The following is a 23,321-nucleotide window of genomic DNA, read 5'->3' as shown; positions in this document are numbered from 1 at the left end:
CCAATGACCTTAAGCATAGAGCCAAGTTTAAAAGGATCGCTATAGGCAGCTCTGTGAATGTTCTTGAGTGGCCCAGTCAAAGTCCAGACCTGAATCCGATTGAACATCTCTGGAGAGATCTGAAAATGGCTGTGCACCGACGCTCCTCATCCAACCTGATGGAGCTTGAGAGGCTCTCCAAAGAAGAATGAAAAAAATCTGCCTTAAAATAGGCATGCCAAGCTTAAGCATCAAAAAGATTTAAAGCTGTAATTGGTGCCAAAGGTGTAAGTTTTGAGCAAAGGCTGTGAATACTTACTGTATGTAAAAGTGATTTTTGTTTTTGTTTTTTTATTTTTAATAAATGTGCAAACATTTCAAAGAAACTTCTTTTATGTTGACATTATGGAGTATTGTTTGATGGAAAATAATTAATTTAATCCATTTTGTAATAAGACTGTAACATAACAAATTGTGGAACAAAAATGGAAGCACTGTGAATTATTTCCAGATGCACTGTACTTAATCTTGTGAGCCTGAAATACTCTTTTCAATGAATCACAGATTGTTAATCAAGGGCAATAGCTCAAATAGGTAAATAAAAAATATAATCAAATAAAAAGCTTGGTCAATAGGTGCTGTGCAATTTGAAAACAATGCATCAGACATTCAATAGATAAAAAAAAGCTTATAATGTGCATGTTTTATAATATGCAAATATTTTCTATTACTAGATCAAGTGAAGACATGCCTCAAGGGTCAAATAAAATTGTAAACAGTAGTTTGCATTCCATGTTGAGAGATAGAGAACATGCTGGAATAATGATACCATCTACACTGGAGTTGTGGTGAAAAAAAAGAGGAAGTGACTTATTTTTTGGATTTTTAGCAAATGAATTTAAGGATATAAATAATTAATGGATAATTATAATTATATGACAATCAAATGTAAGCCCCATGTTTTTCAGTGAGGCTGTTTTTTATCTGTTGTATATAAGCTATCTAGTCAGATGCACTGATAAACCAGATCATTTAATACACTCTTATGCATATTGACTAAAATAAGTTTCTTGTCATCTTAATAAAGTGTGTATCGTCATACTAAAGATGAAAGAAAAGAAAAATATTTTTTAATTTTTTCAAGAGATGTCCCCATGCCTTGAGGGATGAGGGATACAGAGTGGGGTGTGATGTGATTTTGCTTGGGTTGAGCTCTGGTGTTTTTTGCTTTTATAAACATGCATCAATGCTCTGAATCTGATGCCATTGTAGTCTATTGCAACCCAGCTGAAACAAGTAAAATATTTGCCTTTATTTTTGGAAATATTTGGTTATTAATTCTGACAAGCTATTCTATAGAATAAAGATGCCTAACAGTTGATAAATGTTTATCATCCTATTCCACCCTTTTTGCTCTTATATGTAGCTCCACTCAAAAGATGATTTTATTCAACCCATGTAAACCATATTCACATACTCAGTTTGCTCATTTTGTGTACAGGGGCATAGTCATAATGAAACAGGTTTGGGTCCCCTTCTTTGCTATTGAATAGAAAAGTGAATGCTTGTGCAATCAAACGACATCCTATACAATTGTGTGCCTCCAACTTTATGGTAGTAGTTTGGAAAATACCTACACATGGCTGTAAAAGCCAGGTGTCGCAATATGTTTGTCCATATGGTGTAGAACACATATTCCCTCCAGTTTTTACCAACCTGTCCATTGCCTTACTCCTTTCCCGCTCTGTCCCTGCTTCTTTCCCAAGCCCCATCCACTTTTAAAACATCCAGCAGCATATTCATGTTCAACCATCTATCATGCTGAGTATATAAAGCAGTCCATCCAGCTTTCGATGCTGCTCCATTCTACCCTAATTACTCTTTCATCACAGTAGGTGTTGCTCTTTAAATTCAAACACAGTACATTCCCAGGAGTTGACCAGAGGAAAAAAAAGGAAACGCTGACTGTGACTGTGTGTGTGTGTGTGTGTGTGTGTGTGTGTGTGTGTGTGTGGGGGGGGGGGGGTAGTGACTGTGTGGTAAACCATAGTATACATTTAAAATGTTCTTTGCTTAATAAATGACATGCTCTATTCAATATCAATTATTTGATATAATTAAAAAAAAATTATAAATAAATAATCATTGACCAGTGGAGTTATTGTAGATAACTGCCCTTAGAGTGATAGAAAAAAAGAAAGGAAAATGCTAGTATTAGCTTTGACTGTTTATAGCTTTAACATAAATTATATTTTAATTATTATTTTAGGGTCTTGGTAATTTAATAGATGTTTAAAAAATACATATTTTTTTATTTAATACTAGGGAAGATGTCATTTACATCGTACTATATATTACCTTTATTTAACCAGGTAGAAACTAACTGAGATTAAAAATCTCATTCACAGGAGTGACCTGGCCAAGATGAGCAGCAATACATTCAGTTACAGACTTACACATCACAAACACAGTTAAAACAATTACATTTCACAAGCAAAGTTTAAAAACAGTTACATTTCACAGAGTCGTCTTCCAGTTGCCAAATAGCTACTTTGAACTGGTCCATGGAGAGAAGATTTTGCAACTTCAATTTCGATTGGAGAAAAAGATTTCTTACCCAGTTCAGTTCTAGCAAAAGGAACTTACAGCGTATAGCAGTTTTGAGAGCGTAAAGAGTATTTCGTTACAGATTTCTGTTGCGTTAAACTGCAAAGGTACGAAGGTAACATCCCCAAGATAGCTTTATAAATAATTATGTACCAGTGAAAAATACCACTGAACAGAGAGGGCCAGCCCACGCTTTTATACAAGGTACAATGATGCACAGAAGATTTACAATTTAGTATAAACCTTAGGGCACCATGATAAACAGCATCTAAGGTAGAGAGAATGGAGATTGGAGCAAACTGATATACTACGTCACCATAATCAAGTACAGATAAAAAAAAAAGTAGCAGAAATCAATTTCTTTCGCGCATTAAGTGACAAACAAAACTTGTTCCTAAAATAAAACCCAAGCCTAATTTTAAATTTTTACTACAGTTGAGTAATATGAGAGCCAAATGATAAAGCATCATCGACAATGATGCCAAGGTATTTGCACTCTTTGACTAATTTAATCATTGAACCTTGTAGTGTCTGAAGAGAAATCAAATTACCTTCGAGTTTCTTTGAACCCGAGAACACCATATATTTAGTTTTCTCACTATTCAAAACAAGCTTTAAATTAGAAAGCCGTGACTGAATGACATTAAAAGCTAACTGAAGTTTACACAGAGCTTGCTGCACAGAGTACAGGACAGTGTTGTCTGCATAAAAATGGAGATTAACATCTTGTATTGCATGATCAAGACTGTTAATATAAATAGTGAATAAAAGGGGCCCCAACACACATCCTTGGGGAACACCTTTAGCAGTAACTAATGAACCAGATAAACATCTTTTAATTTGGACACATTGAGTTCTTCTACTTAAATAATTTTTAAACCAAGAAATTACGTAACTTGATAAACCAACACTTTTCAATCTATGCAACAGTATGTCATGGTCCACCGTGTCAAAATCCTTAGATAAATCAATAAAAAGAGAGGCACAGAAATTACCTTTATTAATTGATCCCACTATGTCATTTAAAACTTTCAAAACAGCTGTAGTGGTACTATGATTTTTGCGGAATCCAGATTGATTTATAGACAACACTTTGTATTCAAATAACAAGTAAGCTGTTCACTAACAAAACGTTCTAAAATCTTAGTTAAAACACAAAGCTTTGAAATTGGTCTGTAGTTATCTAACTCCACAGGATCTCCCCCTTTTAAAAGAGGTAATACAAAAGCTGATTTCCATATTTCTGGCACAACACCAGTATTTAGTGAGAGATTAAAAATGTAAGTTAATGGGGAAGTAATAATATCTGCAGCTAATTTCAGATATAAGGGATCCACATGATCAGGGCCTGGTGACTTATTTGTGTCTAGTGATCTGAGTGCTTTATAAACATCGGAGTTCTTGATTTGTTTAAACCTGAACTCCTCCTTTTTTAAATGACTTTCTGCATTCATAAAGTCTGAGTTACAATCCAGACATGTATTATTTTGAGTGTCAAACAAAGCGCCAGATGCAACAAAATGATTGTTAAAACAATTGAGCATCTGCTCTTTATCTGAAATACTAGAGGAATCCATATTTATACATGAAGGAAAACTAGAGCTAATCTTACTTCCTCTTAGCTGTTTTATATTCTCCCAAAATTTCTTCGGATTATTTGAGTTAGCAGTATTTGCAATAAAATAATCAGCCTTAGCTTTTCTAATAGCAGCTGTACATCGATTTCGAAGCTGCCTGAAACAATCTGAGCATGAGTTGGATTGTCTAGCTATTGCCCACGCAACATCATGCTCACGAATAAGAGCAGATAGAGTTTCAGAAAACCAAGGGTTATTTCTACCTTTAACTCTAAATTTTTTAACAGGGGCGTGCTTATTGATAGACGATATTAAACCTTCATAAAAAAAATTCCAAGCAGACTCAACATCGGGAATAAGGAAAATCCTGTCCCAGTCATACAGTGCTATATCAAAAAGAAAACCTTGCTCAGTAAAATGCCGCAAACATCGCCTTGTAATAATACGAGGCTTATACTTCGTTAACTTAGTATCCCTAACTGTAGCAATGACGCAATGGTCACTAACATCATTAGCAAATACTGAGGCTGAAGAGTACTTATGGGGAGTGTTGCTAAAAATTTGATCAATTAATGTGGACTTTTTAGGATCCTTCAAATTTGGTCTGGTAGGAGTCTCTACTAACTGAAAGAGCTTCAAAGTATCACAGATTGTTTTAAAACTATCAGATGCCGGCTGTAACCAGTTCACATTAAAATCACCCATAAGTACTAACTCCTTATAATTCAAAGAGGCCAATGTATGCATCAAGGTGGAAATAGCATCATTACTAGCTGATGGAGGTCTATAACATCCAACTATAGTAAGATGCAAGGTTTTAGAAACAATAAGATTTAAAGCTAAAAATTCTTATTTGTTTACTACTGACTCAGAGTGTAACAGTGAGACTTCAAATCTATCCTTAACATAAACTGCCACCCCCCCTCCCCTCTTTGGTCTATCAGCCCTATAAACAGTATAACCATCTATACCTATGATTTTATCTGAAACCGTCCTATTGAGCCAGGTTTTAGATATTACCAAAACATCAGGGCTTGTATTTATTGCCCAAATACGCACCATATCCAACTTGTGGAGCAGACTTCTCACATTCATATGAATAAAACCCAGGCCTGATCTAGATCTAAAATCCGCCGGAACTTTAAAAGTAGGATCACAATCATTAAATGGACCAGGGTTTGGAGAAACATTTTCAGATATAAGTAACATAAGAATTATAAAACTCCGTCGTCTCACTGTCTGTCTTACACTTCTAGCAGATGAGTTTAGTGTGTAATTGGAGTAATTCACAATGCAATAATCAGTTTGTGCTTAAAAAGGCATAAAATCATCAAACACAAAATTTAACAACAATAACTTTAGTTGGTGATCCCATGCAAAATATACATATGTGTACACACCTATACTTGTCAAGTTTGCCAATTCGAAAACAGCAGGGAATTCATGATGTAAAGTGGAGACTGAATCATACCTGTAGTTGACGTTTCCCAGGTTAATTATTATAAAAAGTGAAACCGCCAGCGCGGTGCAAATAGAATCTACGTTCCGCATTGCTCTAAAATCCACAGGTAATGACCACAAGAGAAATCAAGTCTTTCCTTGTTGATAAAAAAAAATGCACCCCAGATCGCCTTCCCATGAAAACGCTGTCAGACGCCACGATACAGGGGAGAAGATCCACGCCAACGCCAACACCAAACCACGGACCACGGTAAAAAAGCCAACAGAAAAAAGACACTATCAAAAACAGCGAAAGATATCTTCAAATCCAAAGAACCGAGCGAGTTGCGCGGTAATATGGAATAGACACTTTCCTTTAAAAAAGAGGAATTTTATTTAAACCCGGTGGGCCGGCGACTTCCCCTTGTTCATATCGACATCAAAACCCGGAATACCCAGCAGGGACGGCCATCGATCCACGACCGCGACGAAGAAAGTCGTCGGAAGACAAGTACAGCGGTAAACAACTCACCACAACTAGTAGATAAGTTCACTTTAAAATACAAAGTAAAATAGTGCACTTTCCTTCAAAAGAATGAAGGTGTAATCCTTAGAACTCCATATTCGGCATTCATTAATTGCAGAATAGGTGAAATCTTTAAAACTCCGTACCCGGCGCATTGGTGGCAAAATAAAACAGAGCCAATAACTACGAAGTATTTAAAAATATATAAAACCCTCGCAACTTTTCCATAAAACTATTGATCACGGATAATAAAAGAACAAAAACAACTCGAAGTGTAAGAACGACTAATATGAAATATAAGTATAAAAACTAGAACACGTTTTACACACAAAACAAGGATGCTGCCATCTTGAATATGTACACACACACTCGCCAACGCGCTATAAAGAACGATTGAAACGTAACTGCCGCTACAAACAGTTCACTTGTTTTAGCACATTTACTTTAGCAAATAAACTATTTAATGCCAAGCATAAACACAATGTCCTCATCACTACAGGCATCAAATTTCCAGATCTATTTATGTGTATGTTCACACTATCTGAAAATCTTTTTTGAGTTAATTTTTTTTTTTAATTTTTTTTTTTTTTTTTTATTTCTACAGTTGAGTATGCTGGTGTCAATCATCTCAAATATGCCTTAGGTACAACTGTTATATCCCACCAAAATACTTCTGCTGCAGTAGCTATTAATACTTACAATGTACCCGCAACACTGCTGAATGCTCTATGCGCATTGATTATGGCTAAGAAGAATTTCACAGGCATTCATAAATATATACACTCATTCATAATTGAAAATGACAGGATACTGGATATGACAAGAAACATTCAGATTGCACTGATAATATGCACCAGCTAAAGATTTAATATCTCTTGTATAAATATTGTAAGCAAAGTGGAAATAGACGATGGAAAAGGTCATATTGAACGCTCAAGAAACCAATGTAGCACTCATTTGTACAACTAAGGTTTTTAGCAAAAGTAGGTGATATCAAAACAGTGGCACTAATCAAAATAACCTTTTTAACCTGTTTACTTTCATAAGAATTTATTTAATTTCATTCCTATTTAAAAGGAGTTTTATGTCTTCTGTCTGCTTTGAAATAAATCCAGTTAAAAGCCCTATTTTGTCTGAATTCTTCTCTTAAAAGAGGTGTTAGTTTAACAAGTACAAAAATAATTTAAAAAGTCAAAGGTAATTGACATTTTAATTAAAATAAACATATTGTTATATATGATGTGGACATAGTTTATCTTATACCTGGGATGAGTATATTAACAAATTTAAATGGAAAAATCAGAGCTTCTATATCTAGAACTTTTTTATTTCTTCCTTGTCCTCTTCATCTTTCTTAAAGATGAAGAGAGATGGAAAATAAAAGCATTACAGGCAATTGGTAAATAACATAATATTTGTACTGTTTTTCTTCTTATCAGGAGGTCATGAGACAAGGATGCTAATTCAAAGATATGTAGATAAGATTATCTGCATCATTGCCAATATAGCTGTCAGAGAACCACCAGCCATGCCTCCCTCAAACTCTCAAAAATTCTCGCTCAGCCTCTCCCTCCTATTAATCACCTGCACCTGTTTTCCCTTAATCAGGCCCCTTTAAAAGAGCTCTCTCTCCATTCAATTGCCGTCTGATCTACTGTACACTTACCCTAGATCACCCAGACTCCTTAATGCTCTTGTGCATCCCTGTGATCCTGTGTTTCCATGTGATCCTGTGCTTCCCTGTGATCCTGTGCTCCTCGTTACACCCGCTCCAGTTAAGCTTCTTATTCCCTGCACTCTCGGTTCATAGTTTCCTTTGTTTGATTCTTACAAATCAATAAAATTACACTTTTTTTTACTCCCAGTTTCCGCTGTCTGGTGTTTCGTGACAATAGCACAATGTTAACAACAAAAAGAAGATTGGACTAATCATAAAGCAGCTCTTTCATCCATTGTATGCTATTTATAATGGAAGAAGTGTTGTATACAGTAAATCCTTACTGTGATGGACAAAATTTAGAATAAGTTAAATCTAATGGTCTCTCCACTTAAAGTATTTCAACAAAGGTTTGATTAACTTTTTTTACATGGGGCAATTACATTTAGGTTGAAAAATGCTAAATATGCTGACCAGCTAGATAATACTAAAAAGACACCAGGCCCTTGCTAATAATGTTAGTGCTTAAATAAAACATCTTAAATAAAAAAATCTAAACTGTATTGTTTGCCAGATATTCAGACATTCAGATGTGTTACATTTACTACAATTCTTAATTCCAGGTAAAGTGCAATTATTCATCTAAACACATACCATGGGAAAAGTTGAATTTCAGTTTCAAATTACACCTACATTAAAGTAAAAAAAATAACTTAAAAAAAATTAATAAACACTCTTGAATGTTCTAGATTAATAAATGCATAAGTAGACAAAAAGACATCTGACTTAAATCACACAATGATTTCAAATACTCTCTCATTTGAGCTCCCTAGAAGAGTTTTTTTTTTATCTATTAAATAGATCTCTATCACCTATTTTTTGTCCCACAAGTTTCATTTCACTGCCCCCACACACAGTGTGCCTATCACCTTGCTTTGCGATAAAGATCTCCAAATTCCTCCATTATTTTAATCACTACACTGCAAAAACAGCCCTGTTCACCACAATAATTTGTTGTTTGCCTTTTGTCAATCCTTTCTCCTTTTATGTACATGTATATGTTGCTTACATATATTTTTGTTTGTTTTTTATTAGAGATTGGATATTTTGAATATCCAATCTCCAATATCCAATTTGAAATCGACCATTTACCAGAGAATATATACTTATTTTGGATTACAGGTATACACTTTACATATTATATTGTATATCCCACTGACATTGGAAAAGCTCCAGGCAAACTAGCCTATTTCCTATCCTTTGGTTCATACCAGAGTAACAAATCTAGAAGATCAACTTTAAGTCTTCATCATTGAGAGTCGATCCAAGGTCAGGCTTGGTTCAGAAAGCTGCAAAATCTCTGTTTCCCAAGTGATAATTCAATGTGCAGTTCTGCCAAGTGAGGACAAGCAGCTGCATAGCACAGCAAGCATTGAACCTAGGAAAGCTAAGAAAATCACAGATACGCTAAGGTTTGATGACCTCTTATAAATCACACGGTTGTAATAAAAATCTAAATAAACTTAAGGTGGATTAACATCTTGTTTTGTTTTACTTATGCATGCAGAACTTAAAAGATCAAAGAATAAGAGACTGTTATTGCAATGCTGTTAGCTAAATTTTATAATATATGACAAATATAGCTATAAACCTGTAATATAAATAGTCATTTGTGTGAAGGAATAAACAGCCAACAGTATGTGAAGCAGATATGATGACTGTGAGAAAACACAGTAAAAGTAAAAGTGATAAATAAAAACAAAGTAAATTGAATGAAAACAGGTTCAAAATAAAGAGCATGGTTACTACACGTTTATTTCTATGAGTTAAATGCACATTTAAATACAACTTTCTTTACTAATGAGAATGATTAGAAATAGTACAATTCGTTCTCAGGTCCTTCACGGAGGTAGATAATTAGTTGTGCATGAAACCAATGTAAACCAGGAACGCTAACCTCTAAAAACATTCAAAACTCTTAATCCAACCTATTCCATGCACATCATGCAGCTTTTCAGGTGCCTTTATGCTGATCTTAACCCAAACTTGACCTTGACCTTTGTCAGCTGTCCATCTAGTCTAATATCAAACTTCTCCTTTATATCCAAGATTTTAGGTTTTAGCACAGCAGTTACGCTCACACTGTCAGGGTGCGAGTGAAACAGGAGGCGGAAGCCGAAGTACAGCTCGCTTGGGTTTTAATGACGAGAGTAATACACACAAGCACACACACGTGCACGACAGTCATTAGGTTAAGAGAGTCCGAAGTGCGCTTCGGGAGAAGCGTAGCTGATCCTAGATGCACGGGGAGGAGAAGCGCAGTCGATACAGGATTGTGGAGTCCGGACGGAACGGAACACATAGAGTCCTGCATGAATCACTGAACACATACCTTCACAACCAATACATACAATAACGAACAAAGGAGAGATTGTGAGTGAGGAGCTTATGTAGAAGCGGGGTGGAGTGATGATGAGCCCCAGGTGTGCGTGATCAAGCCCGGAGCTCTAGGAGGCATGAAAGCCATCAAAGAGTGCGTGGCAGGTGGATCCCTGACACACACCTACTTAGGAGTAAAATTTTTGGTCAGGATCAGTCAGAAAATAAGCCTCATCAGAGGGTGCTAGTTAAAGTGGGAAATACCTCGCTATGGGCCTTTGGTCAGGGTTGGGTCTCCTTGCTTGTGTTATTTGACCTTAGTGTAGCTTTTGACACCATTTATCATAATATACTCCTTGCTAGACTAGGAAATGTTGTTGGAATAAAGGGAACAGCTCTCTCCTAACTTAGGTCTTATATGTGTCAGTCGGCGGTGCGCACACTTACAACACAGCAGCTATCAACGCTGCGGCGTTGTATATTTTAGCAAAAACAGATTGATGAGTGTGTAAAGGATATAAGACAGTGGATGCTTGATAAGTTAGTTATGCTTAACTCAGATAAGACGGAAGTACTTTTACTAGGACCACATGCAGCTAGAACTTCAAGTTCATTTCTATAGCGCTTTTCAAAATGGACATTGTCTCAAAGCAGCTTAACAGAACGAATTATAAACTTATAAATAATAATAAACATTTCAATATAAGTGAATTATGTGTATTAATCCCTGATTAGCAAGCCTGGGGTGACTGTGGCGTGGAAAAACTCATTTAGATGGTATGAGGAAAAAAAAATTGAGAGGAACCAGACTCAAAAGGGAAACCCATCCTCATTTGGGTGATCTATAGACCTGCTGGCTCAGCGCACACTTGACACCATCATAGGTACTGTGCGAGGCCTTGGCATGCGAGACCTTCTGGTTTGCAATTAGATAATCATCAAAGCAGTCCCTGGAGTGGAGTGTAGCAGAGTGAAAGTAGACATACCCTCTTTGCTTACTTCAAAACAGACATGACAAAAAGACAGAGTTCCTGTATTTGTGTCTATCTTACAGGTGGTGCAGATAATGTCATTGTTCAAGTCTTAACTTACAAATTGCTCCTTTTCATCTATTACACTTTGTTTGATGTTGAAGGTCCAAAACTCCTTGTGTTGGTCACATTTAAAATGTATATTTTTTCAAATACGGCGTAATAAATACATCAACCCCATTTTCTTAAGATTATACACAGGGAGTAAAAGTAAACTTCCGGATTATGTAGCATCTGTGGATGGTCTTTTTTGTCTCAGTGTGTACACCAGTCAAAGACCTTGGTGTGCTTATTGACTCTAGGCTTTCCTTTGAGGCTTACATGAATAATATTACCAGGATCACCTTTGTTCACCTTAGAAATATTGCTAAAATTAGAACTATGATGTCATTACAGAATGCAGAAAAATTAGTTCATGCCTTCGTTACATCTAGATTAGACTACTGTAACGCTTTACTGTCTGGGTGTTCGAGTAAGTGCATAAATAAGCTTCAGTTAGTGTCCTTACTAGACCTAAAAAATATTACCACATCACCCCTGTTTTAATCAGTCTAAACTGTCTTCCTATTAAATCTTGCACTAAACATAAAATACTACTACTGATGTTTAAAGCATTAAACGGTCTCGCGCTGCAGTATCTGAGTAAAATTCTGTGCCATTATGATCACCTATGCCTACTTAGATCAAAAGGTTTAGGCTATTTGTTGGTACCTCAAATAATGAAGACTACAGGGGGCAAAGCCACACAGTTAAAGAAAAGCCTTCCAAATAGTGTTCGGGACTCAGACACAATCTCTGTGTTCAAGTTCTTTTATCAGTAGATCTTTCCTATGTAAAGGAACAGATATGGAGGGATCATGGATATAGAGTGTTCAGTGAACTGGGATATTTGTTTGCTGGCCTCCCCTCACTCTCACACGTTCACTTAGGTTTGTTGATGGTGGTGCGGTGGGGCAGCTCTTATCCCAGAGATCCCTCATGTCTGTGTTTCCTTTTGGCTCTCCCTTTCAATTATGCTGCCATAGCGAGTCTTGCTGGAGTCCCCAAACTCTCTCTCTCTCTCTCTCTCTCTCTCTTTATCTCTGTCGAGTTAAACATGCTCCTGAGGTACCAGAGACCAGTTTTTCTGTCGCTCTTCTTTCCTCAGATCTGCCCGATTCGTCCCGGCCTGTCTCTGGATAGTGTTTTCTTCGATTGGAGGCCACTCTGTGCAGCTGGGGATGGTTTTACATCAACGGCCTGGGGTTCCATAAAATTATGGAGCAACACAGGAGCTTTTGAGGAAGAATTTGCACTGTACTGACTCAGGACTACAGGTTGCAATTGATCATCACCGCACACCTCAATAATGTTTAGCTGTAATAAATTGACATTCTGTGCAATAAAGATGAGGATGGGTTCCCTCTTAAATCTGGTTTCTTTCTTTCTTCTCTGTGCCATCTCAGAGAGTTTCCTTTCCTCAGTCACCCACGGCTCGCTCATTAGGGATAAACTTACACTTATAAAGAACAATGTTATTAATTCTTTATTACTGCATTAGCTGCTTTGAGGCAATGTCCACTGTTAAAAGTGCTATACAAATGAAAATAAATTGAACTGGACTTATATACTCCATCCCAAAAGGCTTAAATGAATACTGTACCATTGCATATAACAGCAATACCTACATTCTTTGAGTAAACCAGTTATTTCCAAGCAAGACACAATTGCATGCAACTTACTTGTTCACATATAATGCACCCTTTAATGTTTTCTCCCACCTTTAAGAAACCACAATTCTGGGTTATGGAGCAGCAGAATGGCATTCTTAAAAGAAAACACAAGCCCACCTAAGACATCCAAAACAATGTGAGAACAAGGCAGAACTTTTGTAATATCTGACACAACTTTACCCAAATAATATCAAATTACGGCTTTAATAATGCCACTGGATTTAGTGGCCTAGTCATAACTAGTCCACTCCTTCTGGAACAGAGCATGTCATATTACAAATGTTGTATTGTTAATCCACAAAGCACTTTGTGAAACACAATTTAAAATGTGTGGTGACCTGCCCACATTGGGCAGACTAATGTGGCACTGTCTAAAGATTGAGAGTATTAAGTAGCATCCTTTTCTACATATACGTTGAATGGGTACAGACTGCATAAACACAATCCTTAAAATGACAGAGAATTAAAGATCTTTGCATATGTAAAAAATTTAAATAAAAAATTAGCTAACAAACAAAATTTAATTCAATCTTATATATTTATAGTTTCTGGGACTGTGCTTCTTGCTCTTGTTTATTGGCCGCCTAAATATTCCTCTGATTTTATTCAGTTGTTTGCTAATTTTCTATCTAATGTTACTATAAAATATGAAAAACTGCTTATCTGTGGGGATTTTAATATTCATGTGTGTTTTCCACATAACTTTTTTGTTGATTTCAATAATTTATTAGACTCATTAAATATCACTCAGTCAGTTAAAGTGGCAACACATATAATGGGACACACCCTGGACCTGGAAATCTCATTAGGCTTCTCACCCACTATCAGGGATGTGGGTAATTCATGTTTCTCAGATCACTACGCAGTTCTGTTCGATGTCCTTTCTCATTCTTCACCTGGCATGTCAACTCTACCTGCTCAATATGGCTGGATTATTTCATCACAAACTTCAGGTGCTTTTTTTAAACGTTTTTATTGACAACTCTGGCTCTCTACTATGGCTCGAATTTATATCTGAATCCAAATGATTTTATTTCATCATTTCATTCTACATTGAATTGCACCTATCAAACTAAAGACAAAGAGATCATCACAGGACCCATGGATAAAGGACAATATTCTTACTCTAAGGAGAGACTGCAGGCAAGCAGAACTTAAATGGAGAAAGGGCAGGCTTTACATCTCTCCTGCTTTATTTATAAAATGACAACAGCAGATCTAAACAAGAAAATGTTGTTTTACACTGAAAACACAATATGAGTTATGACTTCTTTGAGGTTACACAAACTTTTAATTATTTCTTAAAAGTTCCAGAAATATTATTTCCCAAGAGTTAAAATATTTTTTTTTGTGTGTTTGGATTTATTGGTTTACCTCTGACAGCATCATGCTGCTTACCTATTTGAGGCCTACAGCAATAAAATGAGGCAGGTCTGAACAGCCCATCAGCCCATCTGCATGACTGGTGAAGCTAATTACATAAAGTAATGAAGAAACCCCCACTGATTAACATCCAATTGCATTTGGCAGATAATGATAGTACTGCTGTTTTAAAATAAATTTTTAAAGGTGTTCTTTACATCTTGCACTTGTTTCTACAACCACGACCCTGCACAGGCAACACTATTACTGTTTCTCCTATTTTTTGAGCTTGAAGAGTAGACTACAAGATTGGAATTCAAGCTCGTCTATATATGACATTCTATTTAATAAGTTATTTAAACACAACAGATAATTAGTTTCTTTAATCTGCCTAATGAATTAATGAGAGCTACGTGAAGAAAATGCATTCATGGGACAGCATGCCTAAGTGCATATATGGATGAGAAGACTAAGATGCTTTGGGGTCTATAGTGATAGAAAAGCTGCATACTACAATAACATTTTAATGAAGGGGAACAAAAGATTCCCACTCCGTTTAAGCTTGTACTGTAGAGTAAAATGGAAACATTTACTTGAGGTGCAGTCTTATTGTAGTTAAACCACATTTTGTACAGTAACAAATGAAATGATCGGTTTGGTCTAGCTATAGACATTATATAATAAGAGTGAGATGAACACATTAATTTGTATGTAAATTTGAGACATTTCTTAATAATGGCTGCTTAAGCTTTGGTGCCAGTATAACTAGAACACCAGCATTTGAAAAGAACATGTAATTATACAAACACAGTGAAGCAGAAATTGCATTAAACAGACACATTTTTCAAGCTATGAGAGCCAGATATTTCTGGCCTACAGTAAAATATTAAATGATTCAAAGAACTAAAAGTATGGCAACAATTGCATTTTATATATATATATATATATATATATATAAACCCTTCAGGTCTATCAGGAGATGTTCAATATGATTCAAGTCAGGGCTGGTCAACTCTAGGACATTCACAGAGTTGTCCCTAAGCCACTCCTGTGTTATCTTGGTTGTGTGCTTAGAGATGATGTCATTTACTTTCAGCCCAGCCAAACAGTTCAATCTTGGTTTCATCAGACCATCTTGTTCCACACAGTCCAGGAGTCCTTGAGGTGCCTGTTGGCAAACTCTAAGCAAGCTTCCATGCATTTTGCACTAAGGAGAGGTTTCCATCTAGCCACTCTGCCATAAAGACAAGATTGGTGAAATTTTGTTCCACCTTCACACAGGATCTCCGGAGGCCCTTCTCCCTGATTGCTCAGTTTGACAGGTGACCAGCTCTTAAGAGTCTTGGTTGTGCCACCCTTCTTCTATTTGAGAATTATGGAGGCAACTGTGTTCTTGGGATTCAAACTTTTTTTGTGTCTTTCAACAATTCTGTCTCAGAGTTTTCCACGCGGTTCCTTTGACCCCAATGACTTGTTTTTTTTTTCTCTAATATGCAGTCTACAGGGAGGTGTGTGCTTTTACAAATAATGTCCAAACAGTGAACTTTCAGGTGGACTCTATTTGGAATTGGGAGGCAAGTGAGCTAATTTTCAAGTCTAAATACTTGTACATGTGATATTTCTGGGGGTTTTTTCAATAAAGAAAATTACTGAAATTTCTAGAATTCTGTTTTCACTTTTTCATTATGGGGATAGTTGTGAAGGGTGTCTGAATACTTTCCAAATGCGCTGTATGTTATTATAAAGTATATGTTATTATATATATATATGTATATTATATTCAACTGCGATGTTGAATCTTAATTGCTCCATTTTATGTAAACTCTTTTGAGTTTAGCAATACTCAAACCAGCATTTCATACCAACAATCATGCCACAGCCAAAAATCACTGATATCTGTTGGTCCATAAAATTGATGGCTGATGTGAACATTGTCTAAAGCTGCTGGCTTGTATCCACAGGAATTTATGCATTGCACCACTGCCTAAAAGTTGGCTGATTAGATAACTGCATAAAAGGTTTACACTTGTTCTTTATAAAATATTATTAGGTTTAAGTCCATTATAAACTGTAGGTAAACTCATTAATAAATAGTGAATAATATTAAAACCCCAATATTATTATTAAATATTAACATGATTAAAACTCAACGTATATTATGCGTCATAAACTGTTAACAACCATATGGTTAAATATACTATATTAAACACATTTTTAAATAGCAACTTAATCAAATTATTTAAATAAGTGATAACACGGTGAGTGTGCCAGATCAGAATGGTTAAGCACAACAGTTCCTGCTCAACTGTCAGATTTTTCTCGTAAGTTAGCAAATTAACATACCATATTTTTCGGACTATAAGCCGCTAGTTTTTTCCCCGTTTTGAACCCTGCGGCTTAAACAACGAAGTGGCTAATTTATGGATTTTTCCTGTTTTTTTTTATTATTTTTCTATTTTCAGAAAATAATAAGGACATAATCCTCAGTCTCACACGCACACACATGCAGTAATACCGGAAGAATGCAGTGCAGGCTATTCACAAAATGCCGCTCTGCTTTTAAAGGAGCCACAATATATTTCACCTGTTACACCGTGTAACAGACACTCTCTTTCAGTAAAGCCTGTGTAAAGTTCATTAGTTTCAGTGTAGACACCTACGGCTTATAGACAGGTGCGGCTTATTTATGTTAAAAATAAAAATATTTGTAAAATTCATTGGGTGCGGCTTATATAAGTGTGCGTTTTATAGTCCGGAAATTACGGTATGTAACTTTATATTAAATTAATGACTTAGAAAGCATTTCCAAATTAAAAAATGAAATGCTGCAAAACAAGTAATTGAATTTAGTGCATAGTGCTTTTTGTACTGCTTTGCTTTATTAGTTAAACTGAGCCAAAAATATTTATGTTGTTTATTCAACTAAGGAGATATTTTTCAATTATTTTTTAAATATATTGTTTCTGAGCAATGGAATTCTACTGTAGATGCTGTGGCGATTACAACTGACGTAGATATTAGAGGTCACATATATAGATACCAAAAACATTCCCAGTCATTGATTTGTTTTTTCATTCAATTTTTTGGTCTAATTAAGTGAAGAGCAAAATAATTACATCATAAAAATAATAAAATAAAAATAAAATAATAATATTCAAAGTTGCACTAGGTTAGGGCCTTAATGGATCAGATTTGTTTGTTCACACACGACTGATGCTGGATTGATTTGAGATCTGGGGAATTTAGAGGCCAATCAACACCTTAAACTCTTGTCATTTTTGCAGTGTGTCAGGAAAAATTCGCCTGCTGAAAGAGGTCACTGCCATTAAGAATTACTGTTGCCATGAAGAGGTGTACTTCATTGACGTGTACATGACCAATGTTTAGGTCAATGTTACATATCAGAGTAACACCATTATGAATGCCAGGAGCAAAGTTTTCCAGTAGGACTGTTATTACACAAAGCATAACATTGCCTCCAGTTTGCCTTATTCCCATAGTCCATACTGGTTAGACCTATATCCCACTTAACTACACTCTGCATAATAGCAACATAGCTCATTTTAAAGCCTAATTAACCCAAGGGTTAATTTGATTAACAGCCCCTGGCTGCTACTTAGCTTATTGGATCCTATGGATGCACTAAGTGTGTGGGTTTTTTTTTTTTTTTTTTTTTTTATCATTTTGGCTTAATGTGTTTTATTTATAACAGGTGTTGTTATATTATGAATAATTCCTTCAACAACTTAACCTTAATTATGATGCACACCAAGTAATAAGACAATAACCCATAGTAACCTTAAATAATACTCAATTATTCAACTTACTGTATAAATATGTAAATTTTTAAGTATAAACTTCTGATTGGACCTGCAAAAGCAAGAAGCTTGTAGTAATGCAAATCTGCCCTCATGTGCCCCTTTCAGAAAAGCAATCACTTAGGCAACTAATCTAAGTCATTGTCTCCTATATAGCTAAATAGAAGAGACCCCAGACTCTATAACTGGTTTAAAATATGACAAAGTAGAACTGGTGCAAACCGGTAGAATTAATTTTGAATTTTCCTAAAATTTGCACAACCATATCATTCAATCTGCATGCAGGCTGTGTCTCTGTGTATTGTCTTTTCTGCCTATGTGACAGATCGTGTGAGATTCCAAAAGCAAGTTCACTTCTCAGTCTCACTTGGCTTTTAAAATCCTCCAGACATCGGTGTAGTCCAAATACTGCCACAGTATATCTCTTGCTCTCGATTTCCTCTCACTCAAGTTATAATTATCTCAGGGTTGGAGTAATCAATACTAATACTCAGTTCACGGTCAAATTCTAACTTGGATGGGCCCAAGTCTCTACAGGAGTTTCATATTTCTTAGTTTTAGCACATTTCTTTGACTTGGTACAACTTACTATTTAGGGCAAACAGATTAATCTTATGCAATATAACCCATCATGATTCATTTTAAGCTCATAAGTAAAAATTATGAGTTTTAAGTAGAGGCTGATTTTTGGCATTTTTAAATAAATCAGCATCAGCTGAGTGTGCTGCAAATTAGGCCGATTATTAGGCAGACCAAATCGTAAATGTAAGTTTTGTGTCAGAGTACATAACTCTCTCCTAACAGCAGATGGCAGTAGTCTGTATTAAGCATCCAAACAGGGAAACTGGATGCTAGAACTGTGAATTTATAAAGCAAGCAGTGCTTCTACCTGCCGCAATAGCTTTTTTTTAATCATCTCTCCTAAGTTGCAAAAACAAAAGAGCAATAATGAAACAAGCGTGTTCAGTGTTTTGCTTGTGTGCTCATTTGCTAAGCTAAATAGCCAGAGTTCTCTTTCTCACCAACGAGATCCGCTGCTGATTTGACATGCAGAATTACTGAAAAACAGCTAACACCGTCTGACTAGAGACAACGGTGCGGAACAAAATTAAAGTCGACCGACAATCAACCCATAACGGTCGACCTCTAGTTTAAAGTGATTTCATAAATGATAAAACATAGCCTATAAGCTGTAATTTACTGTAAAACCAAAACTAAATAAGTGCTAAGCACACTGTGTTTCGAGTAATACACTAACTGATGTTAACTGTGGCTACATTAGCTCAAAGCACTTTGACATGAGTAAAAATAAAGGCCTATAGTTTTTAAATGCTGCATAGATCAGCTCATTTTGTACACACCATTCCATTACCTTTCTACAAATTGTAAAATCCAACAAAAAAGAGAAAATCAGCTACTAACATGGTCTTCTTAGTAGTTTGATGAAAGATCAAAAGAAATCATGGTAAGGATATAGACATTTTTTCCACAAACTTATCTTGTTTGTCATCTGTCTTTGGGAAGTTCTGGATGTCATTCTCCAGCCTCTTGATCTGATGCTCCATAGTGTCCAAACTGGCTTTGAGGATCTGAGCAGACACTGAAAAAAAGAGAATTTTATAAGATTTTCTAAAATAACATGATTTATATCAGTCTCTCACCAGACGGCTCTTCAACATGTTGTGAAAACCCTTCACAGACATCTATAAAACATCAAGGATATCTCTCACCCCAGTCTTAAACTGTTTACTGTCTATAAACCACTACAGGAGCATCAGCTACTGTACCAGCAAGCAATTGAACAAATTATTTCCCTGAATGTATTGAGCTTTTTATAACTGCTATTCCTCCATCCTCCAGTCTCCACACTGAAGTTTGTACTCAGCTTACTTACACTATTGTTCATATGTTGCACACCTACTTCCCTACAGACAGATTACAAACCCGATTACAAAAAAAGTTGGGACACTGTACAAATTGTGAATAAATAAAGGAATGCAATAATTTACAAATCTCAAACTTATATTTTATTCACAATAGAATATAGATAAAATATCAAATGTTAAAAGTGAGACATTTTAAAATGACATGCCAAATATCGGCTCATTTTGGATTTCATGTTAGCTACACATTCCAAAAAAGTTGGGACAGGTAGCAAAAAGAGACCGGAAAGTTCAATGTACATATAAGGAACAGCTGGAGGACCAATTTGCAACTTATTAGGTCAATTGGCAACATGATTAGGTATAGGGTTAGAGTGGCAGTGTCTCTCAGAAGTCAAGATGGGCAGATGATCACCAATTCCCCCAATGCTGCGGCGAAAAATAGTGAAGCAGAAAGGAGTTTCTCAAAGAAGAACTGCAAAGAATTTGAAGTTATCCTCATCTACAGTACATAATATCTTCCAAAGATTCAAAGAATCTGGAAAAATCTCTCTGCGTACGGGTCAAGGCCGGAAAACCGTGTGGCATGGGCATCTGGAAAGGCACCATCAATGCTGAAAGGTATAAATATATATATATATATATATATATATATATATATATATATATATATATATATATACATATACATATATACACACACACATACACAGAACGGGTGCATGAAAGGTGTATGTGTGTGTGTATATATATGTATATGTATATATATATATATATATAAATATATATACACACATATACATATACATATATATACACACACACATACACCTTTCATGCACCTGTTCTGTGTATTGTAATGTAAATTGTTCTTGTTATTGCCATGTTTGTATATGGTTAATTACTTAAGAAAGAAAGAAAGAAAGAAAGAAAAAAAGAAAGAAAGAAAGAAAGAAAGAAAGAAAGAAAGAAAGAAAGAAAGAAAGAAAGAAAGAAAGAAAGAAAGAAAGAAAGAAAGAAAGAGAAAGAAAAAAGAAGAAGACTGTTGTACTTCCTGTATAGTTTGAATGACAGGTGTCTCGTCCAATGATCGGTAAGTTTCCATTCACAAACTATACCTACTTTTTCCGGTTTGTCTGAATTGTCGTTGTGTTTTCGGATTTGTTAATGTGTTTTGTGCAATGATTCAGACAAACCGGAAAAGGTAGGTATAGTTTGTGAATGATAACGTACAGATCATTGGACAAGACACCTGTCATTCAAGATATACAGGTGTCTTGTCAATAATCTGTAAATTTCCATTCACAAACTATACCTACCTTTTTCAATTTGTCTGAATTGTCATTGTGTTTTCGGATTTGTTAATGTTTTTTCGGATTTGTTATTTTGTTTTCGGATTTGTTAATGTGTTTTGCACTTCTCGGCCACCGTAATGTTGTTTTCTGAATAAAATATTGAAATTTGAAACTTCCACATTATTGCACTTTGTTTTTATTCACAATTTGTACAGTGTCCCAACTTTTTTGGAATTGGGTTTGTATATTTAACCAGTTTGCACAGTACTTCCTTGATTCCCCTATGCATTTTTGTTTACTCGACTGTACTGTCTAAATTATTATAGTATAATCAGTTTTTCCAAATTCATTTACACACCATGTCATTGACAGTGTTTTTTCATGACTTATATTACATTTGCACTGATGAAAGTGTTGATTGCACTGCTGCACATCACTTGCACTTTAATGCCAACCTGCTTTGCTGTCTCTATGCACTTTAAACTTAATGCAACTTGCTGGTTTGTGCTTTTGCTGATTTTTGCTGTTTTTAACTTTTATATAAATCCAAGTCACAAAAGCACAGCAAATTGACACCACCACAAAAAAAGAAAAGAAAATGAATAAAATTTAAAATCATGTCTATGTAGCACTAGCAAATCTACAAAATGATTCATTTTACAAAAACAAAACAACAAAATAATTCCAAAAATAAAGCTCCAATCATGCTGTGTATGAGAATCAGTGGTGGAAGTAACGAATTACATTTACTTTGTTACTTTAATTAAGTAACTAAAAACCATTTTTTTTTCTTTCACTCATTTTTACACAAATATCTGTAATATTTTCTGCCATTGCGCTGCTTTTTTAAACTACCACTGGTGTATGATTTCCTGGCTACCACACTAAAGACCTGCACAGGATTCATTTTTCAGTCCCGCTCCTGCAAATTTTGCGGTGTGAAAATCGGTGTGCTCTAGTAGTCTACCGCTCATGAACCACGCAAGAGTTTGCTCCCACCCTTCGTGAATCATTTAATTGAATTTTTGTTGCCATTGTTGCTTATGTGCATTTGATACATAACATCCAGTATTTATTTATTTATATATATATATATATATATATATATATATATATATATATATATATATATATATATATATATATATATATATACATTTTTTTTTTTTTCTTTTTTTTTCAAGACCATTTTGCTGGAGTCCTACGAATTATTTAATTTTCCTGCACCCCGCTCAAGCACACAACCACACACATTTACCCATCAACTCTTTGTCCCGTGCCGCACTCGTTTGCGTTGGGTCCTGCAGGAGAGCAGCTCTCTATATTACACACCACAGATGTACAGTAGGCTAGTTTATGAAGCTAACAATAAACAAGGGAAAAGGCAACGAGTAGAATGGGGTTAACATAGATGAGATCCAACTGATGTAAACATGACTGAGATCAGAGACATTCCTAATCACCTGCTCATCATTTTTTTTCTCTGCTTGTATTCTATATGGTGGATGTTCAGCCTGGATACATTTATTGGGTAACAACATTTGAAATTTGGTTTATATTAATATATTTTAACATTTTAATGCTGGCTTAATGCAGCACGAATTTCTGTTTGACCGGTTTTATTGAAAATATAAAGAGGCAAAATGAAAACTTTTGAACGAAATACACGTTTATTCACGACGTCTTTACTCAAATTTAAAAAAATAACAATAATAAACTACCGAAAAATAAATTTTAAATAGTAAACATTTCTTTTACTGATACGCCAAGTCTCCTAAATCCACCATGATGCACACATTTAATCCTCTCGGGTTGTCAAACGCACCCGCATGTTTTGTGGCATTTTTTACTCTTAACGCCGAAACGAACTTAAAACCTTTTTTTTTTCGATGGTACAGATAAGAGCAATATATCATTCTAATCTGCAAATGGTCTACTTTTATTTTTATACACTCATAATAACAAATGCTGTGCTTTGGTAAAATAAAAATAACAGACAGCTCTCTGCTGTCTCTGTCATCTCTTTTCTCAGACACATAAATAAAACAACAGTCT

At 35.3% G+C, this 23,321-nt stretch overlaps 1 protein-coding gene and 1 long non-coding RNA gene across 5 annotated transcripts in view; one reads left to right on the top strand and one right to left on the bottom strand.

Moving 5' to 3' along the window:
- diaph2 (diaphanous-related formin 2) overlaps window positions 1-23,321 on the bottom strand; it is a 322,782-nt gene that overhangs the window by 93,420 nt on the left and 206,041 nt on the right. For all 4 annotated transcript variants that reach the window (XM_083560215.1, XM_083560212.1, XM_083560213.1 and 1 more), the window contains one exon: window positions 19,564-19,688. In XM_083560215.1, coding sequence (XP_083416341.1) covers window positions 19,564-19,688 — 125 coding nt within the window. The remainder of the gene's footprint in view (window positions 1-19,563; window positions 19,689-23,321) is intronic.
- LOC310736741 overlaps window positions 1-23,321 on the top strand; it is a 311,461-nt gene that overhangs the window by 86,907 nt on the left and 201,233 nt on the right. The gene's annotated exons all lie outside the window — the stretch shown is intronic.

Source organism: Silurus aristotelis (genome assembly GCF_946808225.1).
Source record: "Silurus aristotelis genome assembly, chromosome: 14".
In the NCBI taxonomy this organism is placed as follows: Eukaryota; Metazoa; Chordata; class Actinopteri; order Siluriformes; family Siluridae; genus Silurus; species Silurus aristotelis.
This window is presented reverse-complemented; position numbering and strand designations above follow the sequence as displayed.